Source organism: Pongo abelii, chromosome 6 (genome assembly GCF_028885655.2).
Source record: "Pongo abelii isolate AG06213 chromosome 6, NHGRI_mPonAbe1-v2.0_pri, whole genome shotgun sequence".
Lineage (NCBI taxonomy): Eukaryota > Metazoa > Chordata > Mammalia > Primates > Hominidae > Pongo > Pongo abelii.
The window spans coordinates 141,716,781-141,737,886 of NC_071991.2; the positions used below are offsets into that span (position 1 = coordinate 141,716,781).

Here is a 21,106-nt window from a genome sequence, read left to right on the forward strand (position 1 = left end):
AGTACTGGTCTACGACCTGTTAGGAACTGGGCTGCAGAGCAAGAGGTGAGCAGCAGGTGAGTGAGCGAAGCTTCATCTGTAGTTCCAGTCACTCTCCATTGCTCACATTACCTCCTGAGCTCAGCCTCCTGTCAGATCAGTGGCAGCATTAGATTCTCATAGAAGTGCAAACCCTCCCAAACTGCACATGCATGGGATCTACACTGCATGCTCCTTATGAGAATCTAATGCCTGATGATCTGTCACTGTCTCCCATTACCCTGATATGGCACCATGTGGTTGTGGGAAAACAAGCTCAGGGTTCCCACTGATTCTACATTATGGTGAGTTGTATAATTATTTCATTATATATCACAATGTAATAATAACAGAAATAAAGTGCACAATAAATGTAATGCACCTGAATCATCCCCAAACCATTTGCCCTGACTCCCATTCATGGAAAAATTGTCCTCCACAAAACCACACCCTGGTGCCACAAAGGTTGGGGACCACTGCTCTGAGTGACCATACAGCCTGTGATTCCCAGAAGGAACTAAAATTATCAGATCCATTAAAACATAAATTTGGGCATGCAAAGAAGCACTCCATTATCAAATGGAAGTAATACAAACGATATTTAGTATATTTATTTTGTTTCATTTTTAGGATAGTCTATTAAAATATTTGTTTAGATAGACCTTTTATAAAACAATTACTTTTTAAATTTTTTGTAGATCTCTGGTCATCTTGGTCTAAGAATTTATAATGCAGTGTGGTTAATGGTTACCTGACTGTACAGTGCATTAGTGGGTCAGCTGAAGCCCAGACTTTAGTGTTACGTCACACCTGAAGAGCTTGCAAAGGAAAAGGACGATGACCTCTCAGTGTAGAGCACATGAACTGAAAGCTATAATCTGTCAACTCTCAGATTGCCAACAAATTTCTTGATTCACAGATTTTACTGAAGCAATGTTATGTAGCAATCTGCTTAGACTATAACATGTGCCTAGGATTTTGCAAAGGCCATTGTTGGTTCTTTTCTGTTTCCCTCAGATAATCATTCCTGTAGAGTTTTTTAAGATGCTTTGATTTTATTTTTAAGAACACTAAAGTAGTATCACTATTCTCTGCATTTTCTGAGGGGCAGATCTAGAAGATCCTAAAAGCACAGGAGAAGCAAGCTTAGAACTCCCAAAAATACTATCTCATCTTGCCTATGCACATCCTACCAGCCTGGATATTATGCAAGGGAAGAGCACCACCCATCTTGTATGCCTGATAAAAACATTTTTCCCTTTCTAGAAGTTTCTCACCATTCTTCCCTAATCTGCTTTTTTTCCCCTTTGTGATAACTGTGTGTTAATCTTGGGGAAATTAGTCTTTGGTAGTTTAGCAACATGGCAAAAAGTCTTAGGTTAATAATTGTGTCCTGAGTGTTGAAGTTTGCTTCGTCTCATTCTTCTCCCTCAGCCCATAATCAGAATCATTTCCTTAGAGCCAAAGTTGTGAACATATTTTTCTCATTTGAACTGAGAGCCAATTTCCCTGTGTAATTCTGCTTTGTTGATTCCTTATATTAAGTTTTTATTAGTTGCATCATTCTTTGGAATATTTTACATGAGCTGACATGACCTCTTTATATGATGTAATATGATATAAAGAATGCTTCAGCTATCTTGATCTTGTGTCCTCCATCATACTAAACTCTCTGCTAATCATGTATTCACTGTCTTTATTTGTGAAACACAAATGTAATACATATATTGAAGTTTGTTTGAGGTTTACATGAGCTTTATCTTGCATAACTTCATTTAAGAGGGTCTGGACATTTTTGAGAAAATAGGTACTGTTGAAAGGTCTCTAACAAGATAAATTACAAAAGGTAGCATGAGCACTATTCATGATAGCAAAGAAATGGAATCAACCTGAGTGCCCATTGACAGTGGATAGGATAAAGCAAGTGTACAAATACACCATGGAATATTATGTATTCATAAAAAGAATGAAATTGTGTCCTTTGCAGCAATACAGATGCAACTGGAGCCCTAATCCTAGGCAAATTAATGAAGTAACAGAAAACCAAATACCACATATTCTCACTTATAAGTAGGAGCTAAACAATGGATACACATGGACATAAAGATGGCAACAATAGAAGCTGGGGACTGCTGGGGGGAGAATTTAACTATTGGATACTATGCTCATAGCTGGGTGACAAGATCATTCATATATCAAACCTCAGCATCACGTAATATACCCAGGTAGCAAACCTGCACATGTATTCCCTGAATCTAAAATAAAAGTAGGAAGATAAAAAATAAGTAAATATAAATAAATAATAGCATATGATATGGTTTGGCTGTGTCCCCACCCAAATCTCATTTGAATTCCCATATGTTGTGGGAGGGATCCAGTGGGAGGTAATTGAATCATGCGGGCAGGTCTTTCCTGTGCTATTCTTGTGATAGTGAATAAGTCTCACAAGATCTGAGGGTTCTATAAGGGGGAGTTTCCCTGCATAAGATTTCTCTTCTCTTGTCTGCCACCATGTGAGATGTGCCTTTCACCTTCCACCATGATTATGAGGCCTCCCCAACCACATGGAACTGTAAGTCCAATAAACCTTTCTCTTTTAAATTGCCCAGTCTCAGGTATGTCTTCATCAGCAGCATGAAGTTGGTAGCGCGAGTGGGGCACTGCTGAAAAGATACCCGAAAATGTGGAAGCAACTTTGGAACCGGGTAACAGGCAGAGGTTGGAACAGTTTGAAGGGCTCAGAAGAAGTCAGGAAAATGTGGGAAAGTTGGAAACTCCATAGAGACTTGTTGAATGGCTTTGACCAAAATGCTGATAATGATATGAACAGTGAAATCCAGGCTGAGGTGGTCTCAGATGGAGATGAGGAACTTATTGGGAGCTGGAGCAAAGATGACTCTTGTTATGTTTTAGCAAAGAGACTGGTGGCATTTTGCCCCTGCCATAGAGATTTGTGGAACTGTGAACTTGAGAGAGATGACTTAGAGTATATGGTGGAAGAAATTTCTAAGCAGCAAAGCATTCAAGAGGTGACTTGGGTGCTGTTAAAGGCATTCAGTTTATAAGGGAAGTAAAGCATAAAAGTTTGGAAAATGTGCAGCCTGGCAATGCAATAGAAAAGAAAATCCCATTTTCTGAGAAATCCAAGCCAGCTGCAGAAATTTGCATAAGTAATGAGGAGCTGAATGTTAATCACCAAGACAATGGGGAAAATGTCTCCAGGGCATGACAGAGGTCTTCATGGCAGCCCCTCCCATCACAGGTCTGGTGGCCTAGGAGGAAAAAGTGGTTTTATGGGCTGGTCCCAGGGTTCCCATGCTGTGTGCAGCCTAGGGCCTTGGTGCCCTGCATCCCAGTCACTCCAGCTGTAGCTGAAAGGGGCCAATGTACAGCTCAGGCCATGGCTTCAGAGGGTGCAACCCTCAAGCATTGGCAACTTCCATGTGGTGTTAAGCCTGCCAGTGCACAGAAGTCAAGAATTGGGGTTTGGGAGCCTCTGCCTAGATTTCAAAGGATGTATGAAAACTCCTGAATGTCCAGGCAGAAGCTTGCTGCAGGGGTGGAGCTCTCATGGAGAACCTCTGCTAGGGTGGTGCAGAAGGGAAATGTGGGGTTGGAGCCCCCACAGAGTCTCTACTGGGGCACCACCTAGTGGAGCTGTGAGAAGAGGGCCACCATCCTCCAGACCATAGAATGGTAGATCCACTGACAGCTTGCACTGTGCACCTGGAAAAGCCACAGACACTCAACATCAGCCCATGAATGCAGCCGGAGGGAGGCTGTACCCTGTAAAACCACAGGAGTGGAGCTGCCCAAGACCATTAGAACCCATCTCTTGCATCAGCATTACCTGGAGATCATTTTTGAGCTTCAAGATTTGACTGCCCTGATGGATTTCGGACTTGCACGGGGCCTGCAGCCCCTTTGTTTTGACCAGTTTCTCCCATTTGGAACAGCTGTATTTACCCAATGCCTGTACCTCATTGTATCTAGGAAGTGACTGACTTGCTTTTGATTAAACAGGCTCATACGCAGAAGGAACTTGCCTTGTCTCAGATGAGACTTTGGACCATGGACTTTTGAGTTAATGCTAAGATAAGACTTTGGGGGACTGTTGGGAGGGCATGATTGGTTTTGAAATGTGAGGATGAGATTCGGGAGAAGTCAGAGGCAGAATAATATGGGTTGTCTGTGTCCCCACCCAAATCTCATCTTGAATTCCTACATGTTGTCGGAGGGACCCAGTGGGAGGTAATTGAATCATGGGGGCAGGCCTTTCGTGTGCTGTTCTTGTGATAGTGAATAAGTCTCATGTGATCTCATGGTTCTATAAAGGGGAGTTTCCCTGCACAAGCTGTCTCTTCTCTTGTCTGCTGCCATGTGAGTCATGCCTCTCACCTTCTGCCATGATTGTGAGGCCTCCCCAGCCATGTGGAACTGTAAGCCCAATAAACCTCTTTTTTTTTGTAAATTGCCCAGTCTCAGGTATGTCTTTATCAGCAGTGTGAAAGTGAACTAATACGGCATGTAAGGAAAATTATACTATTGGCAGTACACAGGGTCTTGCTACAGCAAGTAAGACGCATGATTCAGAAGAACATAGCAGGTTTGACAATCCATATGTGAAGAAATAAAAATCTGTAATTGAAAATAAGGAGCAAAAAATGACAGGAAAACAGATACCTCCTGATTGTCAAAAGAGGAAAAACATTCATAAGACATTATCACTTGGGTCTATGTTGGGGAAAGAGGGGTGTAGATTTTCCATGCAAATTTCACTCATCTTTCCTTATGAAATTCTAGCATGCTCTTCCAATCTGCTTATACTGATTTCCCTCTCCATGAAATCACATCCCATTTCTAATTTTTACTCATTATTTTAGCATTTAATCATTGCTTTATATTTCTTCTCAACTAGGTAATGCTTGTAAATTTTATATGACCACTGGGATTGTAGGGTCATCAAATGAGAACATAAGCATGAATATATTTATTATTCTAACAGAGAATATTAAGAATAGAAAACTAATATATGCATATTGAATTGAATAAGAAACTAATAAGGACTGAATACTGCTAGAGACTGAATTAGGGAATGTATGAAGAAAAGGATAAATTATATAATACGTTATCTCATTTGGTTATCATTACAAAATAATTTCCAGAAGGTAATGTGCTAGAGTTTCATAGTAATTCTATACATCTGGTTCATCCATTTCACATCAGCTATCATGTCACTTAATTTACCGCTTCTGCTTTCCACTGGTAAAGTATATTTGAAAGAACTAATTTGCATGTCTTAAATATTAATGTGTAAGCTTTAGATTGATTTAAATGTGCTAGGACAAATGAAAAATAATGTCAATGCCTTCTTATGTCATCTGTCCAATGGGGTAGCATGAGCATCAATTTTAAAACTACTAGACAGTAAAGACATTTTGAAGAAATTATTGAGATTAGAGTCATATGCTGTAATCTAAAAAATCTTAGAGCAAGAGACAGAAAGAGAAGTTCTTCTCTTCTGGCGTGATGAATCGTATCCAGGGGAACATGAGCAGAAATTTTAGAGGGCTACAGAGGACTGGTGAGAGTTGGTAAGCATTGTGGAATGCACGTGAAGCCTTTCTGAGAGAGCACTTTAAGATCATTTGAAAATGAGTTCAGTAGTTAGAAACAGAAAACGTAGTGTCTGTGTATATAAATCATTCATTGTGCTGGTGATCTTTAGACTGTGGAAATTTTTTTTCATTTCCCTAACTTCATAATCCATGCATGTAGGGTGGGTTAATGGTACTGACCAATTCACAGGATTAAATAACATAGTCTTACTGAGTCAGTTTGTGATTGAGGCAGCTAGCTGGGCTGGCAGAAAAAGGTGTTCCCACAAGAAGCTTATCCTAGATGGAGCAGGAGTGTGGGTCTCCTGACTCCCCTTGGTATCATTCTCCATGTCACTCCCAGTGAAAGTGATCAGATACAAAGGCAAAAAGAAAAAACTGGCACAAGTGTAAAAATGAGTAGGAGAGGAAAAAAATAAGATACTCCTTGTGCATCATGGTCTCTGCAAGTGGCTGTCACAGAGATGAAAGGATTTCACACCCCTGCATGAAAGTACTGATGTCCAGAGATGTTAGCTGACTTATTGAAAATCACATAATGGCAGGATAAGGATAAGAATATGTGTTTCTGGATAACTTCTCCAGTAAAATTTTCACCGTAACACTTGCTACTAATCTTGCTATTACTGAGCAAGCATCAATAGCCCTCAAAACAAGCAAAAAGTCCTAGTGTCAGTGTCTCTCAATGATCTTGCATTGACTTTTCTGAAACAGTCAGGTTGATGTTGACTTATAGTTATTTCTGTTTGATAGTCTCCCATTTTATCTATCAGTGTTGATAGATATTATACCTTGCTAGGTCTGTCTTTTAGGAAAAATAAATCTGGTCCTAGAGTTGGTAGGATGAATGTCAATGCTGCTGGCTGTTTTCTGAAAATACCATTGAGATGAAGAAATATAGTATCTTCTTTAGCTGAAGAAACAGGCCAGGTGCAGTGGCTCATGCCTGGAATCCCAGCACTTTGGGAAGCCCAGGCAGAAGGATCACCTGAGCCCAAGAATTTGAAACCAGCCTGGGCAACATAGTGAGATCCCGTTTCCACAAAAATATTAAAAATTAGCTGAGCTTGATGTTTCATGCCTGTGATTCCAGCTACTCAGGCAGCTGAGGTGGAAGGATCCCTTGAGACCAGGAAGTTGGGGCTGCAGTAAGCCATGATTGTGCCACTGCACTCCAGCCTGGGTGTCAGAGTGAGACCCCGTCTCAAAAAACAGATAAATAAAAATAGCTCAAAAAATACTTTTCAGAGATTTTTATATTGTATGTTCAATGGAAACCACTGCCCAAAGAAATGTTCATACTGGTTATACTATTTATTTCAATGAACTGATGCTCACTTTCATCATTTCTTTCAACAAGTTGAGGTTGTCATTCAACCATCAATTAACTTCATGTTTTCTTCTCTGTTCCAGTGCTGTAATAGCTTATCACTATTCTGTGACATCTTAACTTCTATTTTTAGATTTTGCTCAGTTTTCTTTTTTATTTTTTTTTAAGACAGAGTCTCGCTCTGTCGCCCAGGCTGGAGTGCAATGGTGTGATCTTGGCTCACTGCAACCTCCACCTCCTGGGTTCAAGAGATAGTCCTGCCTCAGCTTCCTGAGTAGCTTAGATAACAGATGCGCACCACTGCGCCCGGCTATTTGCTCAGTTTTTAGATACAAAATGTATACCATGGCAGCTGAGATGAGAATCAAAGTATTTCTTAATTTAAAATGAGAAATAACCACAATTAAAAGTGAGATAATCTGGGAAGCAAGATAATGTCTAAGATGTAAATATTCCTACTTTATGGAAATAAGTTATCATCACATACATTGTTAACCTTTCTGTTTAGATATGAAATATGTTTTCATTATTGCTGACTGTTTCTAGCAAGGTCTAAAAGGATGTATGTGTTATTGATGTTTCTTCCCAGTTCTGAACTCTTGTCAATTTTTTGGAGCTAAATTTAATATTATAACAATGGTGTGAATGTTTGTGTCCCCCCCAAAATTCATTGAAACCTAATCGCCAATGTGATAGTAGGAGGAAGTGGGGCTTTTAGGATGTGATTAGGTCAAAAAGTAGAGCCCTCATGAGTGGGATTAGTGTTCTTATAAACGGATACCAGAAAGGTTCCTTACTCCTGTGCCACGTGATATAATTTGGCTTTGCAATCTGGAACCATTATCTCATCTCGAATTGTAATCCCCAGGTATTGAGGGAGGAACCTAGTGGAAGCTGATTAGATCATGGCGGCAGTTTCCCCCATGCTGTTCTCATGATAGTGAGTGAGTTCTCACAAGATCTGATTATTTTATAAGTGTTTGGCAAGCCCCTCCTTTGCTTGCTCCTCTCGCTCCTGCTGCTTTGTGAAGAAGGTGCCTGCTTCCCCTTCTGCCATGATTGTGTTTCCTGAAGCCTCCCCAGCCACACGGAACTGTGAGTCAATTAAACCTCTTTCCTTTATAAATTACGCAGTCTTGGTTATTTATTTATAGCAGTGAAAAAACGGACTAAGACACCATGGGAAGATACTATTAGAAAGTACCATCTATGAACCAGAAAGTTGGCCCTCACCACACACTGAATCTGCCAGCTTCTTGATCTTGGACTTCCAGCCTCCAGCACTGTGAGAAATAAGTGTCAGTCTCACTACTGTGATCCACTAAGAATTTGTGTTCATAAGACATAGCTACAAGATGAGAGAGGGGTGCTTATCTCACATCTGACTTTATGTGAATTTAAATAAATCATTGCAGTATAAATGCACTAAGGCCCAGAGTGTGTCTCTTGTGGCAGATGAGTATCAGGGAGGAGATTCTAAGAGTGAGGTATGTGATCTCCAGAGAGTAGAATGAGGTAAATTCTTCAGGCTGGTGTCTAAAACACCAAAAGCAATGGCAACAAAAGCCAAAATTGACAAATGGGATCTAATTAAACTAAAGAGCTTCTGCACAGCAAAAGAAACTACCATCAGAGTGAACAGGCAACCTACAAAATGGGAGAAAATTTTCGCAACCTACTCATCTGACAAAGGGCTAATATCCAGAATCTACAATGAACTCAAACAAATTTACAAGAAAAAAACAAACAACCCCATCAAAAAGTGGGCGAAGGACATGAACAGACACTTCTCAAAAGAAGACATTTATGCAGCCAAAAAACACATGAAAAAATGCTCACCATCACTGGCCATCAGAGAAATGCAAATCAAAACCACAATGAGATACCATCTCACACCAGTTAGAATGACAATCATTAAAAAGTCAGGAAACAACAGGTGGTGGAGAGGATGTGGAGAAATAGGAACAGTTTTACACTGTTGGTGGGACTGTAAACTAGTTCAACCATTGTGGAAGTCAGTGTGGCGATTCCCCAGGGATCTAGAACTAGAAATACAATTTGACCCAGCCATCCCATTACTGGGTATATACCCAAAGGACTATAAATCATGCTGCTATAAAGACACATGCACACGTATGTTTATTGCAGCATTGTTCACAGGCTGGTAATTATGGAAAGATCAAGGTCTCTCAGGCTGTCCCAGGTTGAATCCTCCAGAAGTGGCCACCAAGGTGGGGTCTGGCAGGCAGGATGTTTATAAGGGATAAACACTTCTGGAAGGGAGGAGGAGACAGAAAACCTACAATGTAAGTGCAACAAAGACTCATTCAAACCCGCAGGCAGCTCTGAAACACCTATGGTCCATCAGTTTTCCCACATTGAGCCAAAATGCCTGGGCCTTTATATCCCCCCCAATCAGTCTTTGGATGTGGGCCCCACCAGAAGCACATGCACTAAGATGAGGCTTCTCTGAGCCTGAGGCAACCCTGAGGGAGCTGATAGCTGGAGGCTGGCTGCTAGCAGCTGGGGCAAAGCAGACCTCCCTGAAGTCACAGCTCCCTGAAGTCACAGGTTGAATTCAAGTCTAAGTAGCCTGTGTTTTTCTTTTTTGTTGTTGTTTTCTCATTTACCACTTATTAAGTAATGGTAAGAAGAAGCAAAACGTAGCAGATTACTTCCAATTTGAAGCAGAGATTTAAAGAGGAAACCTCTCAGGAACCAGAATAATAGAAGTACCATCAAGGTAGGACAAATACAAAGGAACACAGGTTCACAAGGGCGAAACTGCTGAGTCAGCCACCCTTTCCCACTGAAGGTTTCTTCCCCAAGATGAGGTTTAAAAGATCAAACGGGCAGGGCGCGGTGGCTTACACCTGTAATCTCAGCACTTTGGGAGGCCGGGACTGGTGGATCACCTGAGGTCAGGAGTTCCAGACAGCCTGGCCAACATTGCAAAACCCTGTCTCTACTAAAAGTACAAAAATTAGCCAGGCGTGGTGGCAAGCACCTGTAATCCCAGCTACTTGGGAGGCTGAGGTATGAGAATCACTTGAACCTGAGAGGCAGAGGTTGCAGTGAGCCAAAATCGCACCACTGCACTCCAGCTGGACAACAAGAGTGGGACTCCGTCTCAAAAAATAAATAAATAAATAAATAAAAATAAACTGGGCCAGGTGCAGTGGCTCACACCTGTAATCACAGCAGTTTGAGACCAGCCTGGCCAACATGGTGAAACCCCATCTCTACTAAAAATACAAAAATTAGCCAAGCGTGGTGGCACGTACCTGTAATCCCAGCTACTCAAGAGGCTGAGGCACGAAAATCTCTTGAACCTGGGAGGCAGAGGTTGCAGTGAGCCAAGATCGCACCATTGCACTCCAGCCTGGGTGACAGAGTGAGACTCTGTCTGGGGAAAAAAAAGAAAGAAAGAAAAAAGATCAACTGTTTTCACATGGCTTTATTTCTTATTTAACAAGCAAATGAAGAGTGCTCTTTCACTTAGAAATTCCACACCTAAGAATACATCCGAAGCTTTTAATTTAAAATATCTGATTTTATGTGTGCGTCTGTGTGTATTTTTTACGTATATATATAGATAATGTATATGTACTTATATAGATATACAATTACATACATATTACATATATGAAAGTACATATACAGCCCAACTATACACCATAGTAAATAAAATGGATATGATCCATAATCTAATTATCAGAAAATGAGATTATCTAATTATCAGAAATGAGGTTTAAATACATCTATACAATGAAAAAAACACTCAACGGTCAAATAAATGTCTTAGAAGAAGATTTTTGACATGGGAAATATTCATGACTATTATCGCCAAATGAAAATCATGGGTAGGTGTAATGTTTGTTTCTTATCATTTTTTATTTCTAATATATTGTAGGTCAACATATGAATATGAAAATGGCTATTCACGTATTAACATAATTAAAATGCTTACCTTTAGCTTTTAGTTTCTTAGTCATTTACACAATATTTCATTTTTTTGATTTTTAAAAAGAAGGAAAATGAATGTCATATTCTCAGGTAAGACATGAACCTTTTTAGTCCCACTATGAATAAGCTTTTTGAAATTTTGACCTGTGATCTAAAATTGTCAGGTGTCAGAAAATTCCTCATATGGAAAGAAAAGTAAATAAAGGTATTAAATTAATAACTAACATAAAGGTCTAGGAATTATAAGTTGTTTACCTTAAAAATAAACCAGATAATGTAAATACTGTTAAATTAGTGAAATATATTAGAGTCTTTAGAAGAGTTAGAAATCGATGTAGATATTCTAGAATAAAACTGATTTTAGGAATCTATTATCCCATGATACTATTTTAATTATATGCTAAGTAGGATGACCATCCTTTCTAAATGTGGTTTTTAAATAATTGCCAGATTAGGACTGAGAATAACATAAGCATAATAGAGACTACCATATGTTTCCTCTAAATTATTTTGAATTAAATAACTTCCATTTTTATTGATTCTCCAGTTGGGACCTTTTCATTCATACTTCAGTCCTTGACAAACTGTTATTAAGGAATGGGAGGCAACCAGCCTTGGGTCACAGAATTCATCTTGGTGGGATTCCAGTTCTGTGCAGAGATGGAGGTCTTTTTCTCTTGCATCTTCTCGCGATTTTATGCCTTCAGTCTACTGAGGAATGGCATGAACATGGGGCTCACCTATCTGGATGACAGAGACGACAGACTACACACCCTCATATACATTTTCCTCTCACACCTGGCCATCAATGACATGTACTATGCTTCCAACAATGTTCCAAAGAGGCAGGTGAACTAAATGAACCAGAAAAAAAAAAACTTTGTTCTATGGATAAAGCAGATATTTTTGTATTTGGCTTTTGCTCGCACAGAGTGCCTAATTTAGGCAATGATGTCCTGTAATAGATATGTGGCAATCTGCTAGATCTTTCTCCAACCCTTTACTTTGAGCCTATGGGTATTGTTATGTGTGAGATGAATCTCTTGAAGATGGTAGACAGATGGGTCTTATTTTTTTAATCCAACTTATCACTCTGTGCCGTTTAAGTAGGCATTTAGACTATTTACATCCACAGTTAATATTGGTATGTAAGGATTTGATCCTATCATGAAGATGTTAACTGGTTGCTTTGTGGTTTCTATTGTGTAGTTGCTTTATAGAATCTGTGGGCTATGTACTTAAGTGTATTTTTGTGGTAGAAGACATAATTCTTTTGTTTCCATGTTTAGAGATCCCTTAAGGGTCTCTTGTAAACCGGGTCTAGTGGTAACACTTTCCCTTAGCACTTGCTTGTCTGGGAAAGATTTTATTTTTCCTTCATTTATGAAGCTTAGTTTGACAGGATATGAAATTCTTGGTTAGAATTTCTTTTCTTTAAGAATGCTGAAAATAGTTATCTAATCTCTCCTGGCTTGTAGAGTTTCTGCTGAGAAGTTTGCTGTCAGCCTGATGGGGTTGCCTTTGTATGTAATCTGACCTTTTCCTGTAGTTGCCTTTAAGATTTTTTTCTTTAGCATTGACGTTGGACACTCTCATGACTATATGTGTTGGTGAGGTTCACTTTGTATAGTAGCTCGCAGGTGTTTTCTGGATTTTTTGTATCTTGGTGTCTAAGTTTCTGGTAAGATTAGGAAAATTTTCTTGAATTATTCTATCAAATAAGTTTTTCAGGTTGTTTACTTTTTCTTCCTCTCTCTAAGGAATGCCAACAATTCATAGTTTTGGTCACTTAACATAATCCCATATTTCTCAAAAATTTTGTTCATTTTTAAAAATTATTTTAGATTTATGTTTCTCTGGATTAGTTCAAAAGACTCATCTTCAAGCTCTGAAATTCTTTCTCCTGCTTGCCCCAGCTATTAATAATGCTTTCAATTGTATTTTGAAATTCCTTGAGTTTTTCAATTTCAGAAGCTCTGATTGATTTCTTTTTAACATTATTATCTGCTTCTTCATTTTCTAGATTGCTTTAGAAGTTTCTTTGCATCGATTTCCAATCTTTTCTTGGATCTCATTGAACTTCTTTGCAGTCCACGCCTTGAATTCCTTATCTGTCAATTACGAGTTTCCATTTTGGTTAAGGACCATTGATGGAGAGCTAGCGTAATGTGAATGTAGATTCAGATCTTTCATGATGCCAGCATTCTTAGACTGGTTGCTTCTTATCTGAAGATGCTAAAGTTCTAATTTTTATAATTATTTTTGAGTAGGTAGGATTTTTTCTTTTTCTTCCTTTCTCTCTCTATATTTTTCTTTTTGTTTCCCTTTCCCTTTCCTCCTCTCCCTAGAGGATGTGACTGAGGATAATGCTGGGTAGGGTCTTTTGACTTTGCTTCCATAACCGTACGCACTTCTGTCCGCAGGTTTTATAGTGGGCTGGGTACTTTGACCTACAAGCCAGTAGATGGCGCTTATGGGTAACAGCAGATTGGAGCCAGTGGGGCTGGGTATATACTTCATTCTTGTTTACCGGGAAAACACTGGGTGGGTCTGGACCCGGCAAGTCCATCTACAGGTCCCCCAATAATAAGCACTAGCACCAGCTCTGAGGGAAAGTCCAATGGGCAGCCACCAAGTGTCCAGCGGCGTGCCTCGGCATGGAAGTTGGCCCCAAATTCTCTGCATAACGGTGCCAGAGGCAGCCTAATCTCTTAATCCAGGAGAGTGGCTACTCCAAATGCCTGGAGATCTGCCTGGTTGTGGAGTGGAGAGGGTCTCCTTACACCCATATCCCTGCATAGGAAGGATGGGGTGGCTCAGGGTACCGCTCCAGGCGAGCAGATGCTCCAAATACCTGGAAATCTGTGGAGCAGAGAGGGTCCCACTGCACCGCAATCTCTGCACCAGAAGAATGGAGCAGCTCAGATTGCTGATTCACGCTAATGAGCACTCTGAATCCCTGGATATCTACCTGGGCATGAAGTGGAGATGGTCCCCTTGCACAAGGATCTCTGCACAGGAAGGAAGGGGCAACCCAGGCTGCCAGCACATGCGAGCAAGTGCTTTAAATGCTTGGCGATCTGCTTATGTGTAGAATGGAGAAGGCCCTGCTACACCACAGCCTCAAGAAAGTAGGCTGGGACACCCAACAATAACACACACAGACCAGTTCTAGTTCATCAGGCTGGCCCTGGCTGAAAGTCTGATTGCCCAGGAGAAACCACAGCCATAGCAGCTCTCCTCTTGCCCAAGGCCTGTGACTGGGGAAAACACAATTCCAGTGCCTACTGTTGAGATGTTTTCCACAGTTCTAGCTGTGGAGGACCCTACCCTGATCCAGAGCAGGTGCTCCAATCTCTTTCAACAGTGTTTGATATGAGTTGGCCCATACTCAACTGAAAATAAGAAAAATTTTTATGTGCAAGGATAGTCTCTGAGGTTGAGCATTTTTGTTCAGTGATGAGGCATTTGAATTATCAACATGCTTAATGCTATGGAAATCTATGGAACCCATTTCTTTAAGAAATGGATCCATATCTTAATAAAGAACATCTTTTTTATTGTTTAATTACTGAAACAAGATGTCAGCCTATTACCCTAAGTAATCAGTTCAATCATAGCCATTCACATAATCTAGTACCAAGTGATATTTTTCACGGAAATGAACATGAGGAGGAAAAGTCCTTGACTGGAAAAAAATTGATACATATAATCATTACAGAACTGTATATTTATATAAGACTAACTGTGAGATGAATGGAGAAAGTTCTGAGATTCACTGTTGAGTAGCTTATAATTTCCAAGTCCTCTGCTAGACATGAAAACTATTTAGTGTTGAACAAAAATATGATACTGTATCTCACAACTCCTATATAAATGTTTCCATTCCTACTTTATTTCTGCTTTCATTTTCACGGTGCATCTACAGTCTCTCTTCCAGCCTCCCATTTGTATTTTACAACATGCATAATTACAGATTTATTCTTTAATTATTTCATTTTCATATGATTTTTATATCTCTTGAAAGATTTCTTTGAAACTTCTGCCTTTTTTATTTTCCAGAACAGCAGAGTAATTTTAGGCAATAATATTTTACCTTATGATGCCTTTCAACTATTAAAAGAAAAAAGGAAAGTAGTAAAATAAATAAATGCAGAGAGTCACCAACTTACAATAGTTTCACTTAAGATTTTCAACTGTACAATGGTGGGAAAGTGATATGCATTCAGTAGAAACCATATTTCAAGTACTCATGCTACCATTATGTTTTTCCTTTTCAGTACAGTATTCAATAAATTACATGAAATATTCAATAGCTTACTATAATATAGGCTTTGTGTAAGACGACTTTGCCCAACTATAGGCTAATGTTAGTGTTCTAAGCATGGTTCAGGTGGGCTAGGCTAAGCTATGATGTTTGGTAGGTTAGGTTTATTAAACATATCTTCAAGCCAGGTATAGTGGTGTGTGCCTATAGTCAGTCCCAGCTCCTCAGGAAGCTGAGGCAGGAGGATTGTTTGAGCTCAAAGACTTTGAGAATATAGTGTACTATGACCACACCTGAGAATAGCCACTGCACTCCAGCCTGGGCAACAGCACAACAGTCTATATTTTTTTTAAAAAAAGCATCATCAACTTACAATATTATCAACTTACGATGCATTTATTGGAACATAATCCTATCATAAGTTGAAGATATAGTAGAATATAGTAACATACTACAGACTTATTTTCTCAAAGCATAAAGGTAAACCACACTAATGATCATCCATGGGAGAGGGACACCCAGACAATGTCCTGCAAAATGAGAAATACTTGTAAGGCATACTTTACATTCCAGACTGAGTTTCTTTCGCCATAAAATAAAATCATTAATAAATTTTTAGTAATATTTTAATTATTGTATTTTAATTAAAAATTTAGGTATAGAGAGAAGGTTGTATAGCCTTACATTAAAAATAAATTAGTATGTGACTTGCTACTTGACACCAAATAGCTTGTGTCAGATTCACCTTCCCACCATAAAAAACTATACAATCTGGCCAAAACATAGAAAAAAATTCTTGGCAGGTGTATTAGTCTGTTCTCATGCTGCTAATAAAGACATACCCAAGACTGGGTAATTTATAAAAGAAAGAGGTTTAGTGGACTCACAGTTCCACATGGCTGCAGAGACCTCACAATCATGATGGAAGGCAAAGGAAAAGTAAAGGCACATCTTACATGGCAGATGAGACAGGGCATGTGCAGAGGAGCTCCCCTTTGCGAAACCATAAGATCTCGTGAGACTTATTCACTATCACAAGAACAGCACGGGAAAGACCCACCCCCATGATTCAATTACCTCTCACCAGATCCTGAGCATAGTTCAAGTGGGCAAGGCTACACGTGGGAATTATGGGAGCTACAATTCAAGATGGGATCTGGGTAGGGACACAGCCAAACCTTATCAGCAGGATTGAAGAACATTGTTGTAGCAAGTCAGGTATGAGATCTTTAAGGAAGGTGAGGCACATGAGGTTAGTACCACATTTGCCAGGATTTTCCAGAAAGGCATCTTCCTGACCTTGGTACAGGAAAATGGACCCAACCAGGGGTTAGTGGTCTTGGGAACCAAAAGAAGCAATGAATAGAGTTCAAAGCTGCTAAATTGGTTGGGAATTGGGGGTCAATGTACCATATGGGAAAGAGAAAGAACCTAGAAATGGGTGTGTAAATGCCATTTTGGTCCTTCTGTGACTCCTTAGCTATGTGAGAGTTGGCTAAGAAGAGGGGAGACCTAGGAGAAAGCAACTGCTGGGATACAGAAAGCAGAAGAGATCATCAGGGACTGAACTTCCTGGAAAGCTACTGGGGTTCAGATCCAGCCAGATGGGGAAATGTTGGTAAACAACTGAGAAACTCAGTGGGACCTAAAAATTCTCTTAGGAGAGGTGTATCCCTCTCCTAAGTCAATTGGTATCCCAGGAGTGAGACATATGTTCTAAGACGAAAATAAAATATAATTACCATAACACAGCTTAAAACTAGGTCTTGAGAGCAGCAAGATAATCTACAAGGAATTACAAATTCTGCCCAGAAAAAAATTCAAAATTCTTGAGTATTTCTATATCATATTATTCATAAATTCAGCATGCTTAAAAAAATACCAAATATACAAAAAAGCAAGTAAAACAGACTGATAAGAAATAAATCAGTTATTAAAAACAAACTCATAGATAATCCAGGTATTGGAGTTAATAGATATGGCATCATAACATCTATGATCAATATAAAGGAAAGAAAGAAAAAGTGAAAGACAAAACAGATTGTGTCAGATTTCTTTCTGGAAGCTTTAAAATGCTCACTTTATTGTCATAGATTCCAATTTCCTAAATTATGTTTGATGTTTCAAGCAAAAATCATAGCATTGTCTAGCGTTATTCTAAACGTATGTAAGACAATTATACCACAAATTTGATAGGGTAAAGAGATATAATATGACAGAGGGTTGCTATACTTCACTCAGACTGGAATAAAGATGATACCAATTGACTGTGATAATGTTTATATAAACGAATATACACTAAGGTATAAAATGCAACCACTAAGTTATAAAATGCAACCAAAAAAACCATAAAAAAGAAGATACACTATAAACACTATGAATAACAAAATGGGATTCTAAAACAAATGTTCAAGTAACCCACAGGAAGTCATGAAAAATAAGCAGAGAAACAAGAGTTGAGAGAGAAAACAAAAAATGTCAGGCTTATGCATTAAAGTATCAATAATTCATTTAATTATGAATGGTCTACCAAGAGACAGATAATAGAAGAGTGTATTTAAAAGTATGACCCTTTCTTATATGTTTCTTGTATGCTGTGTACAAGAAACTCGCTTGAATTTTACCAATACAGGGCAGGCCAAATTAAAAGGATGAAAAAAGATATATTACACAAACATTAATGAAAGGAAAGCAAGAGTGCCTGTATGTATATCAGATAAAGCAAAGAAAATTACCAGAAACAGAGAGATTATAAAATGATCAAAGGTTTAATCCATGAAGAAGACAGCAATTTTAAAAGTGTATTCACCAAAAAATAGAGCTTCAAAATACGTGATGTGAAAACTGCCAGAACTGAGGCGGGTCGGGCTCAGACCAGCGCTGCCTCAGGATGTAAAGTGTAACAAGGGGGCCGGGGGAGGTGGTGGGGCGCAGCATGGGCCTGTGAGGCCTGTGGGTGCCCGCGTTCCGCAGCTCCCCCCCGCAGCCGGCTCCGCAGTGGTCCGCTCCGGTTGGTTGCCGCGTGCAGATTCGGGTTCCAGACCCAAGGCTGCGTGTTCTCCACCGCTTGTTGTGGCCAGTGTTACTGCGGTGACCGCCAGAGCAGCCTCGGCGCTATGGAGGAGCCCGGTGCTACCCCTCAGCCCTACTTGGGGCTGGTCCTAGAGGAGCTACGCAGAGTTGTGGCAGCACTACCTGAGAGTATGAGACCAGATTCGAATCCTTATGGTTTCCCATCGGAATTGGTGGTATGTGCAGCTGTTATTGGATTTTTTGTTGTTCTCCTTTTTCTGTGGAGAAGTTTTAGATCGGTTAGAAGTCGGCTTTATGTGGGAAGAGAGCAAAAACTTGGTGCAACGCTTTCTGGACTAATTGAAGAAAAATGTAAACTACTTGAAAAGTTTAGCCTTATTCAAAAAGAGTATGAAGGCTATGAAGTAGAGTCATCTTTAGAGGATGCCAGCTTTGAGAAGGCGGCAGCAGAAGCACGAAGTTTGGAGGCAACCTGTGAAAAGCTGAACAGGTCCAATTCTGAACTTGAGGATGAAATCCTCTGTCTAGAAAAAGACTTAAAAGAAGAGAAATCGAAACATTCTCAACAAGATGAATTGATGGCAGATATTTCAAAAAGGATACAGTCTCTAGAAGATGAGTCAAAATCCCTCAAATCACAAATAGCTGAAGCCAAAATCATCTGCGAGATGTTTAAAATGAGCGAAGAACGACGGGCGATAGCAATAAAAGATGCTTTGAATGAAAATTCTCAACTTCAGGAAAGCCAGAAACAGCTTTTGCAAGAAGCTGAAGTATGGAAAGAACAAGTGAGTGAACTTAATAAACAGAAAATAACATTTGAAGACTCCAAAGTACACGCAGAACAAGTTCTGAATGATAAAGAAAATCACATCAAGACTCTGACTGGACACTTGCTAAAGATGAAAGATCAGGCTGCTGTGCTTGAAGAAGACACAACGGATGATGATAACTTGGAATTAGAAGTGAACAGTCAATCGGAAAATGGTGCTTACTTAGATGATCCTCCAAAAGGAGCTTTGAAGAAACTGACTCATGCTGCTAAGTTAAATGTTTCTTTAAAAACCTTAGAAGGAAAAAGAAACCACGTTATTATTCAGTTATCTGAAGTGGACAAAACAAACGAAGAACTTACAGAGCATATTAAAAATCTTCGGACTCAACAAGCATCTTTGCAATCAGAAAACATATATTTTGAAAGTGAGAATCAGAAGCTTCAAGAGAAACTTAAAATAATGACTGAATTATATCAAGAAAATGAAATGACAATCCACAGGAACTTAACAGTAGAGGAAAATTACCGAATAGAGGAAGAAAAGAAGCTTTCTAAAGTGGAAGAAAAGATCAGCCATGCCACCGAAGAGCTGGAGACCTATAGAAAGCTAGCCAAAGATCTTGAAGAAGAGTTGGAGAGAACTGTTCATTTTTATCAGAAGCAGGTTATTTCCTACGAGAAAAGAGCACATGATAATTGGTTGGCAGCTCGGACTGCTGAAAGAAACCTCAATGATTTAAGGAAAGAAAATGCTCACAACAAACAAAAATTAACTGAAACAGAGTTGAAATTTGAACTTTTAGAAAAAGATCCTAATGCACTCGATGTTTCAAATACAGCATTTGGCAGAGAGCATTCCCCATGTAGTCCCTCACCATTGGGTCGGCCTTCATCTGAATCGAGAGCTTTTCCCTCTCCTCAAACTTTGCTGGAGGATCCACTCAGACTCTCACCTGTGCTTCCAGGGGGAGGAGGAAGAGGTCCAAGCAGCCAAGGGAATCCCCTGGACCATCAGATTACCAATGAAAGAGGAGAACCAAGCTGTGACAGGTTAATGGATCCTCACAGGGCTCCTTCTGACACTGGGTCCCTGTCATCTCCGGTGGAACAGGACTGTAGGATGATGTTTCCTCCACCAGGGCAATCATATCCTGATTCAGCTCTTCCTCCACAAAGGGAAGACAGATTTTATTCTAATTCTGATAGACTGTCTGGACCAGAAGAACCCAGAAGTTTTAAAATGACTGCTTTGGATAAAACGGATGGGTCAATGCCTTCAGAAATGGAATCCAGTAGAAATGATGCCAAAGATGATCTTAGTAATTTAAATGTGCCTGATTCATCTCTCCCTGCTGACAATGAAGCAACTGGCCCCAGCTTTATTCCTCCACCTCTTGCTCCGATCAGCGGTCCATTGTTTCCAGTGGATACAAGGGGCCCGTTCATGAGAAGAGGACCTCCTTTCCCCCCACCTCCTCCAGGAACCATGTTTGGAGCTTTTCGAGGTTATTTTCCACCAAGGGATTTTCCAGGTCCACCACATGCTCCATTTGCAATGAGAAACATCTATCCACCGAGGGGTTTACCTCCTTACCTTCGTCCGACACCTGGATTTTACCCCAACCCCACATTCTGAAGGTAGAAGCGTGTTCCCTTCAGGGTTGATTCCGCCTTCAAAGGAGCCTGCTACTGAACATCCAGAACCACAGCAAGAAACCTGACTGACAATATTTTTGCTTTCTTCAAAAGTAATTTTGACTGATCTCATTTTCAGTTTAAGTAACTGCTGTTACTTAAATGATTACACCTTTCTCAAATTGAAGTTTAAGTGAATTATAGTTCTCAGGATAGTATTTTGTAAATAAAGATGTTTTAAATATGAATCTTATGAGTAAATCATTTCTATTTTATTATATTCTAGATCATATAACTTTTAATTTGGTGAACTAATCCACTCTTAGAGAAACAATAGTGGGAGTTTTATATATGTAATCTTGCAGGTGGGGAGGCTTTAAATTCTAAAGGTTGTGGTGTCTTCATGCCAAGAACTGTATTCACTGTGGTTGTAGATAAATGTGAAAGTAACTTCATGCTTAATT

At 39.6% G+C, this 21,106-nt stretch overlaps 1 protein-coding gene across 1 annotated transcript; it reads left to right on the top strand.

The window, feature by feature from the left end:
• The first annotated feature begins 18,244 nt into the window (after positions 1-18,244).
• On the top strand, positions 18,245-20,890 carry LOC100440099 (cTAGE family member 9). The gene is given in 2 exon segments (XM_024249804.3): positions 18,245-20,630; positions 20,632-20,890. Coding segments are annotated over 2 exon segments (2,412 nt in total). The 5' UTR covers positions 18,245-18,315; the 3' UTR covers positions 20,729-20,890.
• Positions 20,891-21,106: the final 216 nt, after the last annotated feature.